Below are 16,767 nucleotides of genomic sequence, written 5' to 3'. Positions count from 1 at the left end.
TTATTGAATTCTGTATGAATAAAGCAGCACTCTGGCTGCTAGTCAGTCAGGCTGCAAGATTCTCACTACCACCATGGCATGGCTCACCTCCTTCCCTCATCAACTCCTCATATCCTCTTTTGCTGGGACCTGTCCACCACTAAGGATGGCTCCCGCTAGAGGGGGCATGAAGTTGGGTGGAAAGGGAGAAGAGGAGGATCGGGGAGGAGTTGGGAGAGGGAAAAAAATTATCAAAATATATTGTATGAAAAAAAACTAATAAAATTAGCTGGATGGTGGTGGCACATGCCTTCAATCCCAGCACTTGGGAGGCAGAGGCAGGCGGATCTCTGTGAGTTCAAGGCCAGCCTGGTCTATAGAGCAAGTTCCAGGACAGGCTCCAAAGCTACACAGAGAAACCCTGTCTCACAAAACAAACAAACAAAAAACATAAACAAACAAAAAAACTAAGAAAATTTTTGGGCTGGGCAGTGGTGGAGCACACCTTTAATCCCAGTATTTGGGAGGCAGAGGCAGGCAGACCTCTGTGAGTTCGAGGCCAGCCTAGTCTACAAAGCAAGTTCCAGGACAGTCAGAGTTGTTACACAGAGAAACCCTGTCTCTAAAAACAAAACAAACAAAAAAGTAGTGCTGAATGTGAACAAGAATGGGACTTGTCCTCATGCAAACGTGGGTCTGGAGGCAATGTAGGGTCATAATATGCCTTGTATCAACTTCAGGGTTGCTCTCTAAACTTTGTTTCTCTTTTGTAAATGATGGTATGCTACATTCTGTAAGAACGACAGATGTTCTGGTAAACTCCCTTACATTATAGCAGGGGTTCTCAACCTTCCTAATGCTGTACCTTTTAATACATTCCTCATGTTGTGGTGACCCCCAATCATAAACTTACCTGTGTTGTTACTTCACAGCTGTAATTTTGCTCCTGCTATGAATCATAATGTAAGTAATTCTGGAGAGAGGTTTACTAAAGGAGTCATAACCCACAGGTTGAGAGCCGTTGTATTATTGCATAAGACAATCATGAATAAGTGACTGTTCATACACGAAGTGTACTGTTCCCAGCATGTAGGCTGATCATCTCAAGTGTCTGTGACAGCCAGAGGCAGTGATGACCAAACGTGTTTTCTGGACACAGCAGGGCAGTTGCACACATAAACTTACAGCAGTTGTGAGGTGTGCACAAAACCTACATGAGCACAACCCATCACGAAGGAGCAGGATGGACATGAAGTCCAACTTCTAGCTGAGGAGCTTTGTTTTGTTAATTCTCAGTTGCTGGGAGAGGGAGAGTCAGTTTCCTCACAGAGATAGTCTCTAAGTCAACCATGCTCTGTGGAAGGCCATCTAGCTAAGAGTATTTGGGCAGCATGAATTGATCTTGAGTTTAGAAGAAAAGGACACAAAGTTGGGGTGGGTAGGGAAGGGGAACAGATCTGGAAGAGTTCAGGTAAAATTCTTAAATAAATACATATATATAATAACATGAAGTTTGTTGGGTAGAAAAATAGAGTGGATCTGAGAATGTAATGGAATAAATATGATCAAAATATATTGTATGAAACTCTCAAAGAATTACTAAAAATGTTGTTTTTGAAAAGAAAGACTAGCTAGATAGTCCATAAAAATGAACAGATGGTAAGCTATGTCAACAGTAAAGTAAATGCTAGGAAGATGGGAAATAATTATTTCATTAATAATTAGCCAGCAATAAATTAATATTATTAATAACCCAAAAGTTGTTACTTGTCCCCTACTTTCCTTCTTCTCATTTAGTCAGATCATCTAGGAATCAGAATTATGAATTAGATACTTATCATTTATAAGGGATTATAAATTAGATAATTATAAACTAGATGTCATACAAGTGCTGCTTTTAGGTATTTATTCAAATAATAATCTATGTTTTTAAATCGGCATAATAATGGAGATGAATGGTATGAATTGAATATATGTAATATGCAAAAAGTACAGTACACACTTGCTCAAATATTCTACTGAATGTTGAGACCAATGAAGCAAAGATATAAGGATGGGCAATGTATAAAGTTTACTAGTTCACTTCCCGCTACAGAGAAAATCTGAGATTTAGTCTGGGGTCTCTATGCTAAAATCTCACAGTGTGATTTCTACAAATGACCGTGCACATATGTGGATTAAAATTTCTAGCGATGGCTTGATGCTTTTGCAATAGTTTGAACAGTGAAGAGTTGTTTTTTATGACTTGAAGCAAAACTTTGGAGGCAAGCAGAGCCAGATATTCCAGTGCAGGAGTTTTATGTTAGACATAGTTGTGTGCTCAATAAAGAAGTACCTTGAGGGTACCAAAGAGTACCAAAGAAGACACTGCTCACAGCACATCCTACTCTTCCAGAGAACCTCAGTTCAATTTGTAGCACCTACAACCGGCAACTCAAAAACTGCTGTGGGAAAGAGTAACAGTCATTCTTCAGCTACTTGTACAGTGTTAGTCAGAGAAAGAAGCATTGCATTCTGGGAACTCAGAAGAATGATCTGGGAAGAAGACCACACTGAAACAACAGAGCTAGACTGAGGAATACAGGCTTTCATTCCACATGGAGACAAAGGAGGAGTGACAGTAGCTACACGTGGCCTAAGTTCCCCTGTACCTGCAGAGCAAGAAAAAAAATTCCTGAGAAAACACTGGACTTCTACAGATGTCTGCACAGGGCCATCCTTGTAGGTTAAGATACAGCAGTAGCCTGGGAAAGAAGGCAGCTCAAAGGACACCATCTAGCACAATGCAGACTAGGAGTCCTGGGTGGTTTGGCATTCGGTCATGAAGAACTCATCAGAAGGCTGCAATCAGTCACTTGCTCACCAGCTATAAAAACACTATTTCTGGTTAAGGATAACTGATCCTTACCAAGGTGGATGAGGTGCTTCGGTTGCTTGACAACCAGAGTTTGACCCTCACTCCAAAGAGATGTCCTCTGACCTCCACTAGTGTGTCCTTACACACCTGCCCACATACACATATACAAAATACAAAAAAAAATGATTTAAATTAAAAAAAATCAGCTTCCAGAAATTAACTGGGGAAAATAAAATTGTCTTTTCCTACTCAAGGGGACTTAAAGCTCCCTTGCACTATGCTCCTAGAACTCCTGCTTCTTTGAGCCATTCAACATACCCTCTTTCCTATGTAAACTCTTAAGTGACCCCCCTCAATGGGGAAGGCACAGATCAGAGCCTTTAACATCCTGAAGATCAGAGTGCTTCCCCAGGTTTAGGGATGGAGGAAGGTCTGAAAATTCCAGTGACTCCAGAGGAAGACCCAAAGCTGCTGGGATTCACTTCTCTCCCATGTCTGCAGGATGAAGCAGAAAAGCAGAGAAGGAGGGTTGGGAGGGAGAAGAGGAAGAGAGAGAAAGCAATTCATTTTCATAGAGCAGACACACTAGTTTTGATTGGATTTTTCCATTGTCTTAGGGTTTCTACTGCTGTGAAGAGACACCATGACTGTAGACTGATTTTTCTTTGGGTAGCTAGCTCATAAAAAATGACACGGAGACTTATTAATTATGAAAGGTTGGCCTTAGCTTAGGCTTGTCCTATTAATTATTATAACTTAAAGTAACCCATATTTTCAAATCTACGTTTTTTTTATGTGGCTCAGTTACCTTTACTCTGTACTGCCCATCCTGCTTCCTCAATGTCTGGCTGGCATCTCTGCCTTTCTTCTTCCTAGAGCTCTGTCTGTCCAGAAGTCTTGCCTATACCTCCTGCCTAGCTACTGACAATTCAGCTCTTTATTAAACCAATCATGGTGACACACCTTCACACAATGTAAAGGAATATTCCATAACACATGAACATGGCAACTCTTGTAAAGGGAAACATTTAATTGAAGTGCAGTATAGTCGAAAGTTTTCTCAGATCCCGTCTGGCCCCGCAGTCCTGCATTCCTCTGGTCCTGCCTGGCCCCACGGTCCCTCAGACACAATAATCATTCAGAGGCTTAAAATTATTTACAAACTGTATGGCCTATGGCAGGCTTCTTGCTAGCTAGCTCTTATAACTTAACCCAGTTCTATTAATCTATAAGTTGCCACGTGGCCATGGCATTACTGGATTGCTGGCATCTTGCTGTTCCTTCAGAGGTGTGGGCAAGCATGACACAACAGGACTGCCAATTCTTGCCAAGACAAGGTAGGAAGGCTCTTTAAAAAAATCCCACTTCAAAGATGAGTCTGTCAGATATGCTAGGCCTGTAGGCCGAAGATGGGTGCCTCAATGTTGCAGAGGCAGTCAGTTGTCCGTCATTTCTAGATTTTTTGGAAGTTGCTTACAACGCACTTCCTGTTTACTTAGGTAATATTATATCCTTCTGGGTTCTTTGATGTAGTTGAAGACTAAATAGTTATTGTTATAATTCTCCTTGGTTATGATAAAAGACAAATTAGATATAATACTTTAGACTCACAAATATAGGATAGATGATAAAATATTTTCTTTAATTTTGCCAAATACAAATAGACTAGATAGTATAACTATAATTCTTGCTTGATAACTGTTTGTTATATATAATTTTACTATATTAAAGCTAAAACCTTCCTTTTTGATTAGATAGAAAAGGGGAAGTGCTGGGGGATGTCTTTCTCTACACTGTGGGTATATGTTGTTCCCATTGGTTAATAAATAAGCTGCTTTGGCCTATAGCAAGGCAGCTAAGTGGCAGGCAGGAAATCCAAGGAGAGAGACAGGAAAGAGAAAGGCAGAGTCGGGAGAGACTCGAGCCAGCCACCGAAGGAGCAACATGTAATGGGACGCAGGTAAAGCCACAGAACATGTGGCGATACATTGATTAATTGTTATGGGTTGAGTTAAGTTATAAGAGTTAGCTAACAAGAAGCCTTCCATAGGCCATACAGTTTGTAAATAATATTAAGCCTCTGAATGATTATTTTATAAGCTGCTGTGAAACCACGGGCCAGGCGAGGCCAGAGAAAACTTTCTGCTACATGGCAGCTTACAATTTCAGAGGTTCAGTCCATTATCATCATGGCGGGGAGCATGGTGGCATGCAGGCAGACATGGTGCTGGCTACAGCTTGATCAGAAGGCAAAAGGAAGTGGCCTGTGACACTGAACAAAGCTTAAGCAAAAGAGACCTCAAAGCCTGCCACCACAGTGACATATTTCCTTCAGCAAGGTCACACCTCCCAACAGTGCCACTTCCTATGAGCTTATGGGGGCCAATTACATTCAAATTACCACATCCATCTTAATGCATTTCTTATTATATTGAGGAATACTGCTTTTTTTCTCTTTAGGAATATAATGGTCTACAATAATCACCATGCTCTGAGAGAAAGCAACATGAATAGTGAGGTTATGCTGGTCTTACAGGACTTCCAGACAGCTTGGGAGCTTTGTTCTGACAGCTACTGAAAATGCACTGACACCAAATGCAAACTTTGCAAAAAAAAAAAAAAAAAAAAAAAAAAAAAAGAAAAGAAAAGAAAAAGAAAGAAAGAAAGAAAGAAAAAGAAAAAAAGCATTTAAAAACATTTCATTTGGGCCGGGGCGGTGGTGGCACACGCCTTTAATCCCAGCACTCGGGAGGCAGAGGCAGGCGAATCTCTGTGAGTTCGAGGCCAGCCTGGGCTACAAAGTGAGTTCCAGGAAAGGTGCAAAGCTACACAGAGAAACCCTGTCTCGAAAAACCAAGAAAAATAAAAAAATAAAAAATAAAGAAAAAAAAACATTCCACTTGGGCCAGGCAGTGGTGGTGCACACCTTTAACCCCAGCACTCAGGAAGCAGAAGAGGCGGATCTCTGTGTTCCAGCCTGGTCTGCAGAGTGAGTTCCAGGACAGCCAGGGCTACATAGAGAAACCCTGCCTTGTCGGGGGAAATCATTCTACTTAGACAACACCTCTATATCTCATTGAATACAAAGTGGAGCTGGTGCCTACCTAGAGCCTTCACCCTGCTGACATGGTACTGAGGGGCTCTGCATGCTATCAGAGAAGAAAGGGATCAAGAAGAAACACCAACCCTGCTGCAAACTCTTTGATCTACAATGGTGACTTCCCTATTTGATATGCTGGTGCAGTATTGGTACAAACGTTAAAAGAGTAACCAAGCACTTAGACCGAACCCATGCCTGACACAGCTCAGGTGGCCAAAACTCTGAGACTAGATGGGCCATGTACTGAAGGGAAAACCAAATATTATTTATTGTTCTGCTAAAGGAGAACAGCAATAAAATGGCATTTGCTATACCTATAGATCAGTCTCAATCAGCTTTCATTCCTGCAGTAGATGAGAACTAATGGGAAGACCCACAGCTGGACAATGTGCAGAGTAAAAGACCTTAGCACATTTAGTCCTAAGTGGGATTTCTTCATCAAACTCCTCCGTTCAAGGCTCAAGGGGCTTATACAGAACAAGAGGTGGGGGAAATCTAAGAGCCAGAGGGGATGGAAGACACCAAGGAAACAGTGTCTTCCAGTAACAGGACTGGCATACATATGAACTCAGAGACCATGGCAGGATACATTTGGCCTGTACAGATCCAAATGGTATGTGGGTCCCAGCACTGAGACAGGGAAGTAGACATGAGTTCCTATCCCCAGTCAAGAAGCTATGTCCAATTAATGGCCACTCATAAAGGAAAAATTAGTTTCTTCAAGAGAGTCTCACTGGGTACAACTTAGGAGCAGGCTCCATGTCCAGCAGTAGATGGCCAACATAAAAGGAACTCAACATAAAAGGAACTCAAAGGTATTTTTGGATATATATTTTTTTTCTCATATTGCTTTGTTTGGGCATCTTTTAAAAAGCTTTACTGGCCAGGCAGTGGTGGCACACGCCTTTAATCCCAGCACTCGGGAGGCAGAGGCAGGCGGATCTCTGTGAGTTTGAGGCCAGCCTGGTCTACAGAGTGAGTTCCAGGACAGGCTCCAAAGCTACACAGAGAAACCCTGTCTCCTGGGGGATGGGGGAACCTTACTGGTCTTTTGCTTCCAATTTTGAATTTGTATGGGGTGTGTGTGTGTGTGTGTGTATGTGTGTGTGTGTGTGTGTGTGTGTGTGTGTGTGTGTGTATGAGCTTCTCATGCTCTTAGGGTTTTTTTGTTTTGTTTTGCTTTATCCTTGTTTCTCTTTTTTAGTTGCCTATTTTCTTGAGAGAGAAAGAAGGCGAGGAGTTGGAAGAGTGGAGAAGTGGGGAGGAATATGAGGGCAGATAAGGGAGAGGAAACTATGACCAGAATATACTGAATGAAAATAATTGTTTTTAATTAAAAAAATTAAATTAAAATGGTGCTGGAGAGATGGCTCAGTGGTTAAGAGCACTGGATTCTTTTGCAGAGAACCTGGGTTTGATTCCCAGCACCTACATGGTGGATCACAACCACCCACAGATCCAGTACCAGGGTATCAATGCCCTCTTCTGACTCCAGTGGGCTGTTGCAGGCATGTGGAGCACATGAACTCACTCAAGCACACACATACACATGCAAATAAGCAAACAAATGCTTTTTAAAAAGCAAATAAAAATCATTCTGCTTGACCCAATAAAGTAGACTGAAAGAAAATGCCTTCACATTGCAAACTTTTTTGCAGAATGAAACAAACATCTTCTATAACATACCTAGACCACAACTTCAAGTTTCAAATTTTATGAATTACATTTTATTTTGTACACATTTGTACACTCATAAGACTGTGTGCATATGGACATCAAAGTATAACTTTGGGGAGTTGGTTCTCTCCTTCCACCATGGGTCCCAGGGAATGAACATGGGCATCAGGCTTGGCAGCCTAGAGCCTTTACCCAGTGAACCATCCATCTCTACTGCCCAGAACTCCAAACGTAATGAAGTCTTCTGCTGGAGACTTCCCTATCCAGCCTTGGTTTTGTCTTAATTGCTATGACAATCATTCCTGTGCCTTAGAGTCCAAGGCTAAGCTATGTGATGGATGATGGATGCAAACACTTGCATGACAGGGCCCTGACCTGGCTTACTAGCTGAGTTACAAGCAAATGACCTATGACTTTATATATAAAATGGATAATTTCTTTTATTTCCCACACACTGCAAATATGATACTATTAGAGAAAGGGGCTGCTAGTGCACTTGGTGTTGGCAATAGTATGTTTCAACGGCATGATAAGGATAACATATTAGGGTTCTTCTGGGCAACACAACTATGTATGTGTGTCTATGTGTGTTAGATGTTTACACCATCCCTCCCCAGGATGGATGAAAACAGAAATATAGTACTGACTTTAAAAAGCAAAAGCTGTGAATTTTTGGTATCTATTGATCTTTTTTTTTAATGGTTCAAAATTTTCGTGTCAATATAAGAAATGTCTGCAAACCCTTTTTGTTGAAGGTGGTGGTGGTGGTGGTGGTGGTGGTGGTGGTGGTGGTGGTGGACTCACTTATACATGTAACGGGAGAGGGAGGTGCACACACGGCACAGCACACATGCGGAGGTCAATGACAACCGACAGGAAGTCAGCGTTCTCTCAATACCTAGGTCCCAGCCATCCAACTCAGGCATCAGGCCTGGTGGCAAGCGCCCTTCCCATTGAGCCATCTCCTGGCTCTGCTTTCCCCTACTTTTCCATTTCTGGCTTTAATGGTAAGCCTCCGATTAACTATGAGTTAAACCCGCATGCCCTATGAGGAAGAGCTGAAAGTTCTCCCTGGGAGCATGTGAGCAATGCCTGCTCCCCACTCTGAGCTGCCTTTTTGCCTCTGTCAAAACCCAGTCAGATAAGGGCAGGTCTGCTTCTGGAAGACACACAATTCCAGACATGTGTCTGTCTTTATGCCAAAATCACTCTTCTGACTTCAGCAGTACTCCACAAATGTGCTGTTTTATTTTGCAGGTCTGCTGCAGTTAAAATTTTTAAACCAGTTTTTCATAAACTTCTACCCTGCCCCCACCATTTAAAAAAAAATCGGACTTGGTGAGCCATTTGGTGGTGGAGACCTGACATTTTCTTTTAATATTTTTTAATATTCACTATACTTTTATTATTACTTTTTATTTATGTACATTGGTATTTTGCCTGCATGAGGATGTTGGATACCCTGGAACTGGAGTAACAGACAGCTGTGAGCTGCCATGTGGGTGCTGGGAATTTGAACCCGGGCCTCTGGAAGAACAGCCAGTGCTCTTAACTGGCTGAGCCATCTCTCCAGCCCCGAGACCTGACATTTTCATAAGTATTTCTGCCCGTGAGTACAGTTATCTACACCTCCCCCATTTGTCTGTGCTAATTTTTCTCAACAACATGTCTAGTTTTCATTGTTTGAGTTTCAGACTCTTTTGTCAAGTGTATTCCTAAGATTTTCCAGACACTATTATAACTTACATTTTTACTTCAATTTCTGATTCCATAGTCAACATGGAAATGCAAAGGCTACATAACATATATCCCTCAGTGGTAGCATGTTTGCCTAGCATGCACCCTGGGTTTGATCCAGAGCACCACCAAGAAAATAAAAAATCTCTGCCAAGCCATGGTGACAAGTGTCTACGATCCCAGCACTTGGGGCGGCCTGGCCAGGAAGATCAAACTCTTTTTAGTAGATGTTCTGAATTCCCTACATTACTATCCCTACATTACTATCTCAAGTTTTCAGTACTGGGGACTGAACCAAAGCCCTGTGCATGCTAAGCACATGCTCTACCACTGAGGTACACCCTAGTCCTTGAATATTAATTCTTACCTTTTCCTCTTTTTGTCCTATGGACCTAGCTATAAACTCATTAGATATTTAGAAAAATTGGCATCCTGAATTGAAACTAGGAAGAACACACGGATTCACCATGGGGGGTATTATTTGCTAGGTTTTTGTTCTTTTAAAAGTGCTTTATATATGTAAATAAACTACCCTTAAATCCAAATTGTATTTATTAGTTTTATCATGAATTATTAGCATGTAATTGTTGAGTTTTAAATTCCTGTCTACTTGGTCACGACTTTCCTCTTGTGCTGTTTCCACGGTGAATTACACTGATTTCTTAATGTTAACTCTACCTTGCATCCCTGGCACATATCTCATTTGGTCTGTTATCTGCCCATGTAAGAGAACGTGTGTCTTCAGTGTTCGTTGAAACTTTTCAAATCTTGTGTTGCCAGGCATGAATGTACACAGCACTCAGGAGGTTGAAGGCAAAAGGATCTTGAGTTCAAGCAACAGCTCAAGTTACATAGTGAAATGCTGTGGTGCTCACCCCCACCTTCACAAGGGTAACAAAACACACTCACGTTCCCTGGGAGTTAATGGAACTTTTTTTGTTTTTTGCCTTGGAATCAGGGCATTGTTGCTCTTATGGGTGCAAAGCAGCAGGAATATAGTTTTCTTTTCCTATAAAAATATGAAATGCCACTTAGGTTACCTACCTCTTGTTTTCCTTGTGAAAGATTAGCTAAAATGTCAGTTTCTTTCAGTTACTTAGGTGTTCGATTTGTTAAGTGAACTGAGACAATCTGTATTGCCTAGAAATTTGTCCTCTAGTCAACTGTATCTATCATAAGTTGTTCACACAGTCTCACTGTTCTGCTTTAGGGGTTGTTTTACTTTGACAGAAGTCTCACCAGGTAGCCCAGGCTGTCCTCAAACTGAAGCCTCTTCTGCCTTAGCCTCACGAGTGCTGGGTTATAGGCACACACCACCACACCTGGTGTTTATTACTATTTTAATGCTGTAAAAGTGTACTGACGCCATCTTTCTGAGAAGGTAACCTGCCTTCATCTTCAGAGTGTCAACAGAGGCTTATGGATTTTCTTGAACCTCTCAAATCACAAGCTTTTGCTTTCATTTTTTTCTTTCTATTATCATTGATTTCTGCTCTGCCTGTGCTATTTGTTTATTACTTTAAATTGATCTTTTTCTAGTTTCTTTTATTTGTTTTAAGTGTATGGGTGTTCTGCCTGCATGTATATCTGTGCTGTGCACACTGTGTACAGCGCCCATGGAGGCCAGAAGAGGTAATCAGATCCCTGGAACTGGAGTAAAGATTGTGAGCCACTGTGTAGGTGCTGGGAATTGAACCCAGGACCTCTGGAGGAGTAGTCAGCGCTCTTAACTGCTCAGCCTACTCTCCAGTCCCTTTTCTAATTTCTTAAAGTGGCAATATAGGCCGTGTAGATCTTTTTCACCGCTAACATGAGGAAACAGTGCCATAAATTTCCCTGAGCATTGCTTTAGTTATATCACAAAATACAAGACCAACATGCAAAAGCCAATTGTATTTCTATATACCAACAATGAACAAGTATAAACCCAAATCAGAAAAACAATACCATTTACAGTACTCCACAAAAATAAATATTTAACAGAAAATGTACAGGATGTATGCTGAGACCACAAAATGCTGATGACAGAAACCAAAGGTGTAAAGACAAGCTGTTCACAGACTGGAAGAATATTGTAAGTGTGCCAAGCTCCCCTCTAATTTGTCTATTATTCAATGAAATGCTAGTCAAAACTGAGAAGTTTTGTATATATAAGCTGGTTCTAAAATTTACATGAAAAAGCAAAAGTAATACAAGTCAAAATCAACTCAGAAAAGGAAATACAAAGCTGGAAGAATCAGAGCACTGGATTAAGACTTACTACAAGTTCTGGTCCTTGTGGAGTCCAAGCAGGAGTCGCCCATGGGCCCATGCCAATGTGCTTCCCCAACAAAGATGTCAAGGGAACTCTGGAAAATGAATCTCTTCAATAAACAGTGCTATAATTAGACACCGTCTATGTCCTCAAATACAAACAAAAGGCGGACACCGGCACGTTAAAAAGTTAACTGGAGACGATCATAAATCCTCATGCACTGTGTCAACCATGGAATAGTTTAGGAAACACAGAAGGAAATCTTTGGATTTCTTAGACATGACCTCAAAAAGGCACAACCCATAAAGTAACAAAACAGACCTCACCAAACTGTGCTCTGTGAAGTGTTAGAAATGAAAAGACAAGCTGCAGTTTAGACTGGGGAATACCACAAAGCACATCGGACAAAGACTGCATTCCTACATTTACATCGTAAACTCCAGTGGGAAAAAAAAAAAAAAAACACTTCAAAATGAACGAAGTACTTGAACAGACTTGTTACCAATAAAAGATATCCAGGTGGTAAACAAGCATCTGATATGATATTCACCAACAGCCATTAGGAAAATGCAAATTAAAACCATGATGAAATATCTCCATACAGCCATTAGGGTGGCTAAGTAAGAAATACAGACAATACCAAATGCTGGCCAAGACTCGGCAAGATTACCTTCCTGTTTATTTTCTAAGCACTGAATAAATGTGCTGACAAGTGAGTTTGAGCTTGTGGTTTTAGACAGTTCTGCCTTCCAGTGTACTCAACTGTTACTAGTGAGAATACACGGAATTAACTGCACTGTGTGCACCATATTTGAATGAACCGTACATGAACTCTGCATGGGAAGAATCTAGACTTGGACTACTGTGTTCACTGTTTCCTCACTGTTTAAAGAACTATTGCATTTGTATTTAGTCTTTATTTGGACCTAAAGCAATTGGCAAAGGTTTCCACGGTTGGCTTGTCAGCTTCTCAGGCCACACAACTTAACTGTCCTTAAGAGTGGAGCTGGAGGTAATGGGAAAATACATGGGCTTACTATAGTATCTTCAAGACAACTGTGGTGTGACTGCCTGTCTGCCCATGTGGCTGACCCAAACTCTATGGAAAGAGTATCAGGAGCTCTCAGGACCAGGGCCATCCCACACTGAGCTAAGCACTTCCTTAATGGCTAGTGGTCTTGTGGTGAAATCCTTCTCTGCTTGCAAGCACAGATCACAAGGTCATCTTGAAGAGCATTCTTCCTTCCTGATCAGATCCAGCACAAGGACTTTCTCAAGCATGGCAGAGCCTGAATGGTCAGGCTGAGAGACTAGAGCTCAGTAGCAGAGCTGTGTCACAGGCCAGGTCTTTCCCAAAGAATGGGCAGGCTCCTTTTACAAACAGGAAGGATGTTCAAGTGCCCTTTAATGACAAGCTGACATGCTTCCCAGGGGTTGTCTGGCATCAGAACCTCTGGGTGGAACACCATCTGGCCCCAGGTGATCCTGAGTCGCTGCTGCAGACCAACATTCCATCGAAGGCCCTGTCTTCACAATAGCCACAGCAGACTTCAAGGTACATACTTTATTAACCTACCGCACAACACTAGAAAGTAAAAGTCAACTGAATGGTAACAATCTATTTACAGAGTACTGCCTACAGACCGGTCAGTGCTCAACCTGGCTCTTCCCCAGCCACCCATCAGGCCCATCCTCCACACAGGGCTGGAGCCCCTGACAAGCAGAGGATGTTGACATCCATCTGAACAATGGCATGTCACACAGAAGGGCACCAGCCCAACACAGAAACAGACAGACGCGCATAGGACCAGTACTGCCAGGAGGACTGAGGACCTGCCTCATGGCTTCTTCAGGCTATAGACCAGGCTGCTGGGGACCCTGGTGGCTTTCAGGGGTGGTGAGTTCCAAGCAGCAGAGCTAGTGCGTTTGTGGTAGCGGGGTTTGCTCTTCTTAAAGATGTCCTCCAAGTCCAGAGGGAGAATGGTTCCGAAGAGCTCTGGAAGGTTCGGGGGGTGGTAGTACTGGTGGACGATGGCCTGGCTGAGCTGGGAGCCTGAGGAAATCAGAGGCCTGGATCACTGCCTGGTGCTCTCTGGGAGCTTCCCTGATCCCTGTACTACGTACAGAGTCCATCCACCCTCTCCACACCTGCATGCCCTGCCCTACTCTAGCTGCTCCTCCGGAGGCCTGCTCCTCCTGCACATCCCCTCCCAACACCAACTTTGCTCTTATCTCCATCTTCTAGCAGCCAAACCCAAACAAAGCACACGGGGAGGAGGCTTAGGCGATAGCTTATTCTCCTCATTTTGTAGGCAGAGACTTGTCCAAGGCACATGGCAGATGAACGGCAGAGCTAAGTGTGAAGACAAGCCTGTCTCTAACTCTTAAGCCTGGCTACTCTCACCAACCTCACAGACCCTAAGAGAGAATGTGAAGGCTGAAGGAGCAGAGCTGTGGGAGTCACAGCCCTGCAAACCAGGCTGTGGAGGACCCTCAAGAATGAGGAGAGAACACACACTCAGGGCTTGCTCTGCACCGGGTACTGTCCTAAAATATTATGCCCTCTTCACAGATACAGAAACTAAGTAATCCAACATCAACTACCATCAGGCGACTTTGCTGGCCACACTGGCCCCTGCTTGAGTGGTTTAGGAAAGTAAGATTCTAGTTACTACAGGGTTCATTTCAAACAAGGTCAGAGTCATGAAAGTAAGTTGTCTTCTGTCCCATGCTGACCCACTGTGGGATTTAAGGACCCTTCTTCTGAGGTCAGCACCCTGTGCTAACTAACCTTCAGTTCATCAGTCCTAAAAAGCACCCTAGCAGATCCTCAAACCTAGGCCAGAGACAGCATTACACCCCAGTATAAATCTGAGACCTCCAGACTCAGGGCAAATCCTGCTCTAGTACCAATGCCCCTTCTCATGACCTTTCCTAGCTCTTAACATTCCACCCAAATCCTGCTACACTCTCAGTTCTATGCTCACCCATGGGTGCTTACATGGGTCCAAGTCTCAAGAGCCCTGCTGGGCCAGACTCTGAGGAGGGGACTCAGTCCACATCACAGAGCTACATTCAACAAGAGTAAAGGAACTCAATACCCTTCATCCTCATCCTCAGATGGGCCCTCAGGCCAGAGTACCCCTCCTACCTCTAGGTGCATGCTCAAAGCCCGACACAGGCCTCTCAGATCAATGCCATAAGCCACTTGGCACTAGCACATCAGCCTATACACCTGCAACAGCTAAGCCACCACTTCACATCCCACAAAGGTGAGGAAGGAGGGCGGCCCAAGCACTGGGCTCTGCTCACCTCTGGCCCAGGAAGGGATGGGCTTCCGGGGATGAGCTTCATCATCCGTGGAGTCATCACTATTGAGGTCCATCCCATAGTTATCTGTGCTGATCTTGGGGTGGGATTTGGGTCCTTGTGGGGTCATTTGATATGAGGTACAAACAGGAGACTGGAAGAAAGTCAACATGGCCGTTACCCCTCCTCTGAGTTTCTGGAGGACACTGACCCTCTGGTCATCTCCACCCACTTCTCAAGGAGAAGAAAACAGAAAAGCTTTAGGAGCACTTTTTCATTTAAATAAGCCAGGCAATATAAACCACTTTGTATCATGCTAACTTTCTTCCACTTCAGCATGTCACTCCCCTTGGAGATACTTCAAGACACACCATGACTTCAACTAGCCCTCTGGTCCTTGAACTAACTTCAACATCTTGACTTGTGACAGTGACAATGTGTTCTGTAACCAATTTAAATACTCATTCATCGACAGGAACTTGTTAAATCCCAATGTGATTACCTGGGACATAGCCATCAAAAGAAAGAAATTTACATGTGTTAAGACAGATGTCTAGGGTAGGTATGGTAGTATACTTAGAAGGCAGAGACAGCAGATCTTGGAGTTCCAGGCCAGCTAGAGCTATACCAAGGCCTTGTCTCAAAAAAAAAGTTTTTTTGTTTTTTTTCAAGTAACATTCTAGTTTTATATCAAAAACTATGCATTATGGAAAATAGCAAAAACAGAAGTTAGGTATAGGCCTACATGCCTGTAATCCCTGGAACTGGGAGGTTAAGGATTAACATTTATAAAAATTTGTAAAAGGATTACAAATTTGAGGCCAGTCTGGGTTACAGAGCCAGACCCCGTCACCAAAAAGAAAAAGGGGAAAACCGGCAAGACTGGTAGTGACTTCCTCTCTTCAGGCTCTAACACAGCCTGAGCTTGTAAGCAAATGGAGAATGGGGAGGGCCCCTCGCAACTCGGGCACAGGCCTCACCTGTACGTCCACAGTCACGTTCAGGACCTTGCTGCCTGCTGCCGCCTCCTTGGCTTTCTTTGCCTGCTCTTCCTGCAGTCGCAGCTCAGCCAGGCGCTGCTGCTCTTCCTGGAACCCAGCCAACAAGGTATGCGTGTCTCCCTCCCCTCTCCTCTTGCCACACTGTTACCCCACGTGACAAGGCCCAGGTTCCCCAGTTCTCTCACCTCACAGCTCAGAACAGCCCCCACAGGAAGCCCATGCTCCAGCCCCCTACCTTCTTCTTCTTTTCCTCCAGTTCCCTCTGGAGTCGCTCCTTCTGCAGCCGCAGGGCCTTCTCTCTCTCCTGCATCTCCCTGAGAACCACCAAGAACCTGTCAGAGCAGTAGTGGGGCCCTAGCCCTGTCCCCATCCGGGAAAGGGAAGCTAGGCTCGGTGGGCATGCCTTTAGAGAATGGGACACCAGTTTAGAGCAACAGCTAGACTCTCCAAAAGCAAGATTCTGAGCATGACTTCGGAGCCTGACAACACACAACCCCACTCTTCCATGCGAGTGAGGCCTCTAAGCCCCACCTTTCTCTTTTTCACAATGGGAAGAGTAACACCTTTCCTCCAGCCCTGTCACAACCACCACATGAAACAACAGAGCACTCAGCTCTACCCACAGCGGGGAGGGGCTGGCGATGGAGCTTGACCTCAACAAGTCATTTAGTCTCCCTCTCTAACCAGTTCCCTCTGTACAGCTGACAGTTTCTGTGCTGTAAGAGCTTCAAGTAAGGATTAATAAGAACACCTGCAGAGCACGTAGCTCAGAGCAACCTCAGAGCTACCAACCACAACGCCCCTTCACCCCTCAAAGTTAATACATCCCTTGCCACCCATCCCATTCCAGACT

General features: G+C 43.5%; 1 protein-coding gene across 1 annotated transcript in view; it reads right to left on the bottom strand.

The window, feature by feature from the left end:
• Window positions 1–11,228: 11,228 nt before the first annotated feature.
• Incenp (inner centromere protein) overlaps window positions 11,229–16,767 on the bottom strand; it is a 29,578-nt gene continuing 24,039 nt past the window's right edge. The window contains exons 15-18 of the mRNA XM_059261109.1: window positions 16,150–16,228; window positions 15,894–16,001; window positions 14,917–15,067; window positions 11,229–13,657 (exon numbers count right to left, since the gene is read on the bottom strand). Of these exons, the coding sequence (XP_059117092.1) occupies window positions 13,443–13,657; window positions 14,917–15,067; window positions 15,894–16,001; window positions 16,150–16,228 (553 nt within the window). The 3' untranslated portion in view covers window positions 11,229–13,442. The remainder of the gene's footprint in view (window positions 13,658–14,916; window positions 15,068–15,893; window positions 16,002–16,149; window positions 16,229–16,767) is intronic.

Source organism: Peromyscus eremicus, chromosome 1 (assembly GCF_949786415.1).
Source record: "Peromyscus eremicus chromosome 1, PerEre_H2_v1, whole genome shotgun sequence".
NCBI lineage: Eukaryota > Metazoa > Chordata > Mammalia > Rodentia > Cricetidae > Peromyscus > Peromyscus eremicus.
This window is presented reverse-complemented; position numbering and strand designations above follow the sequence as displayed.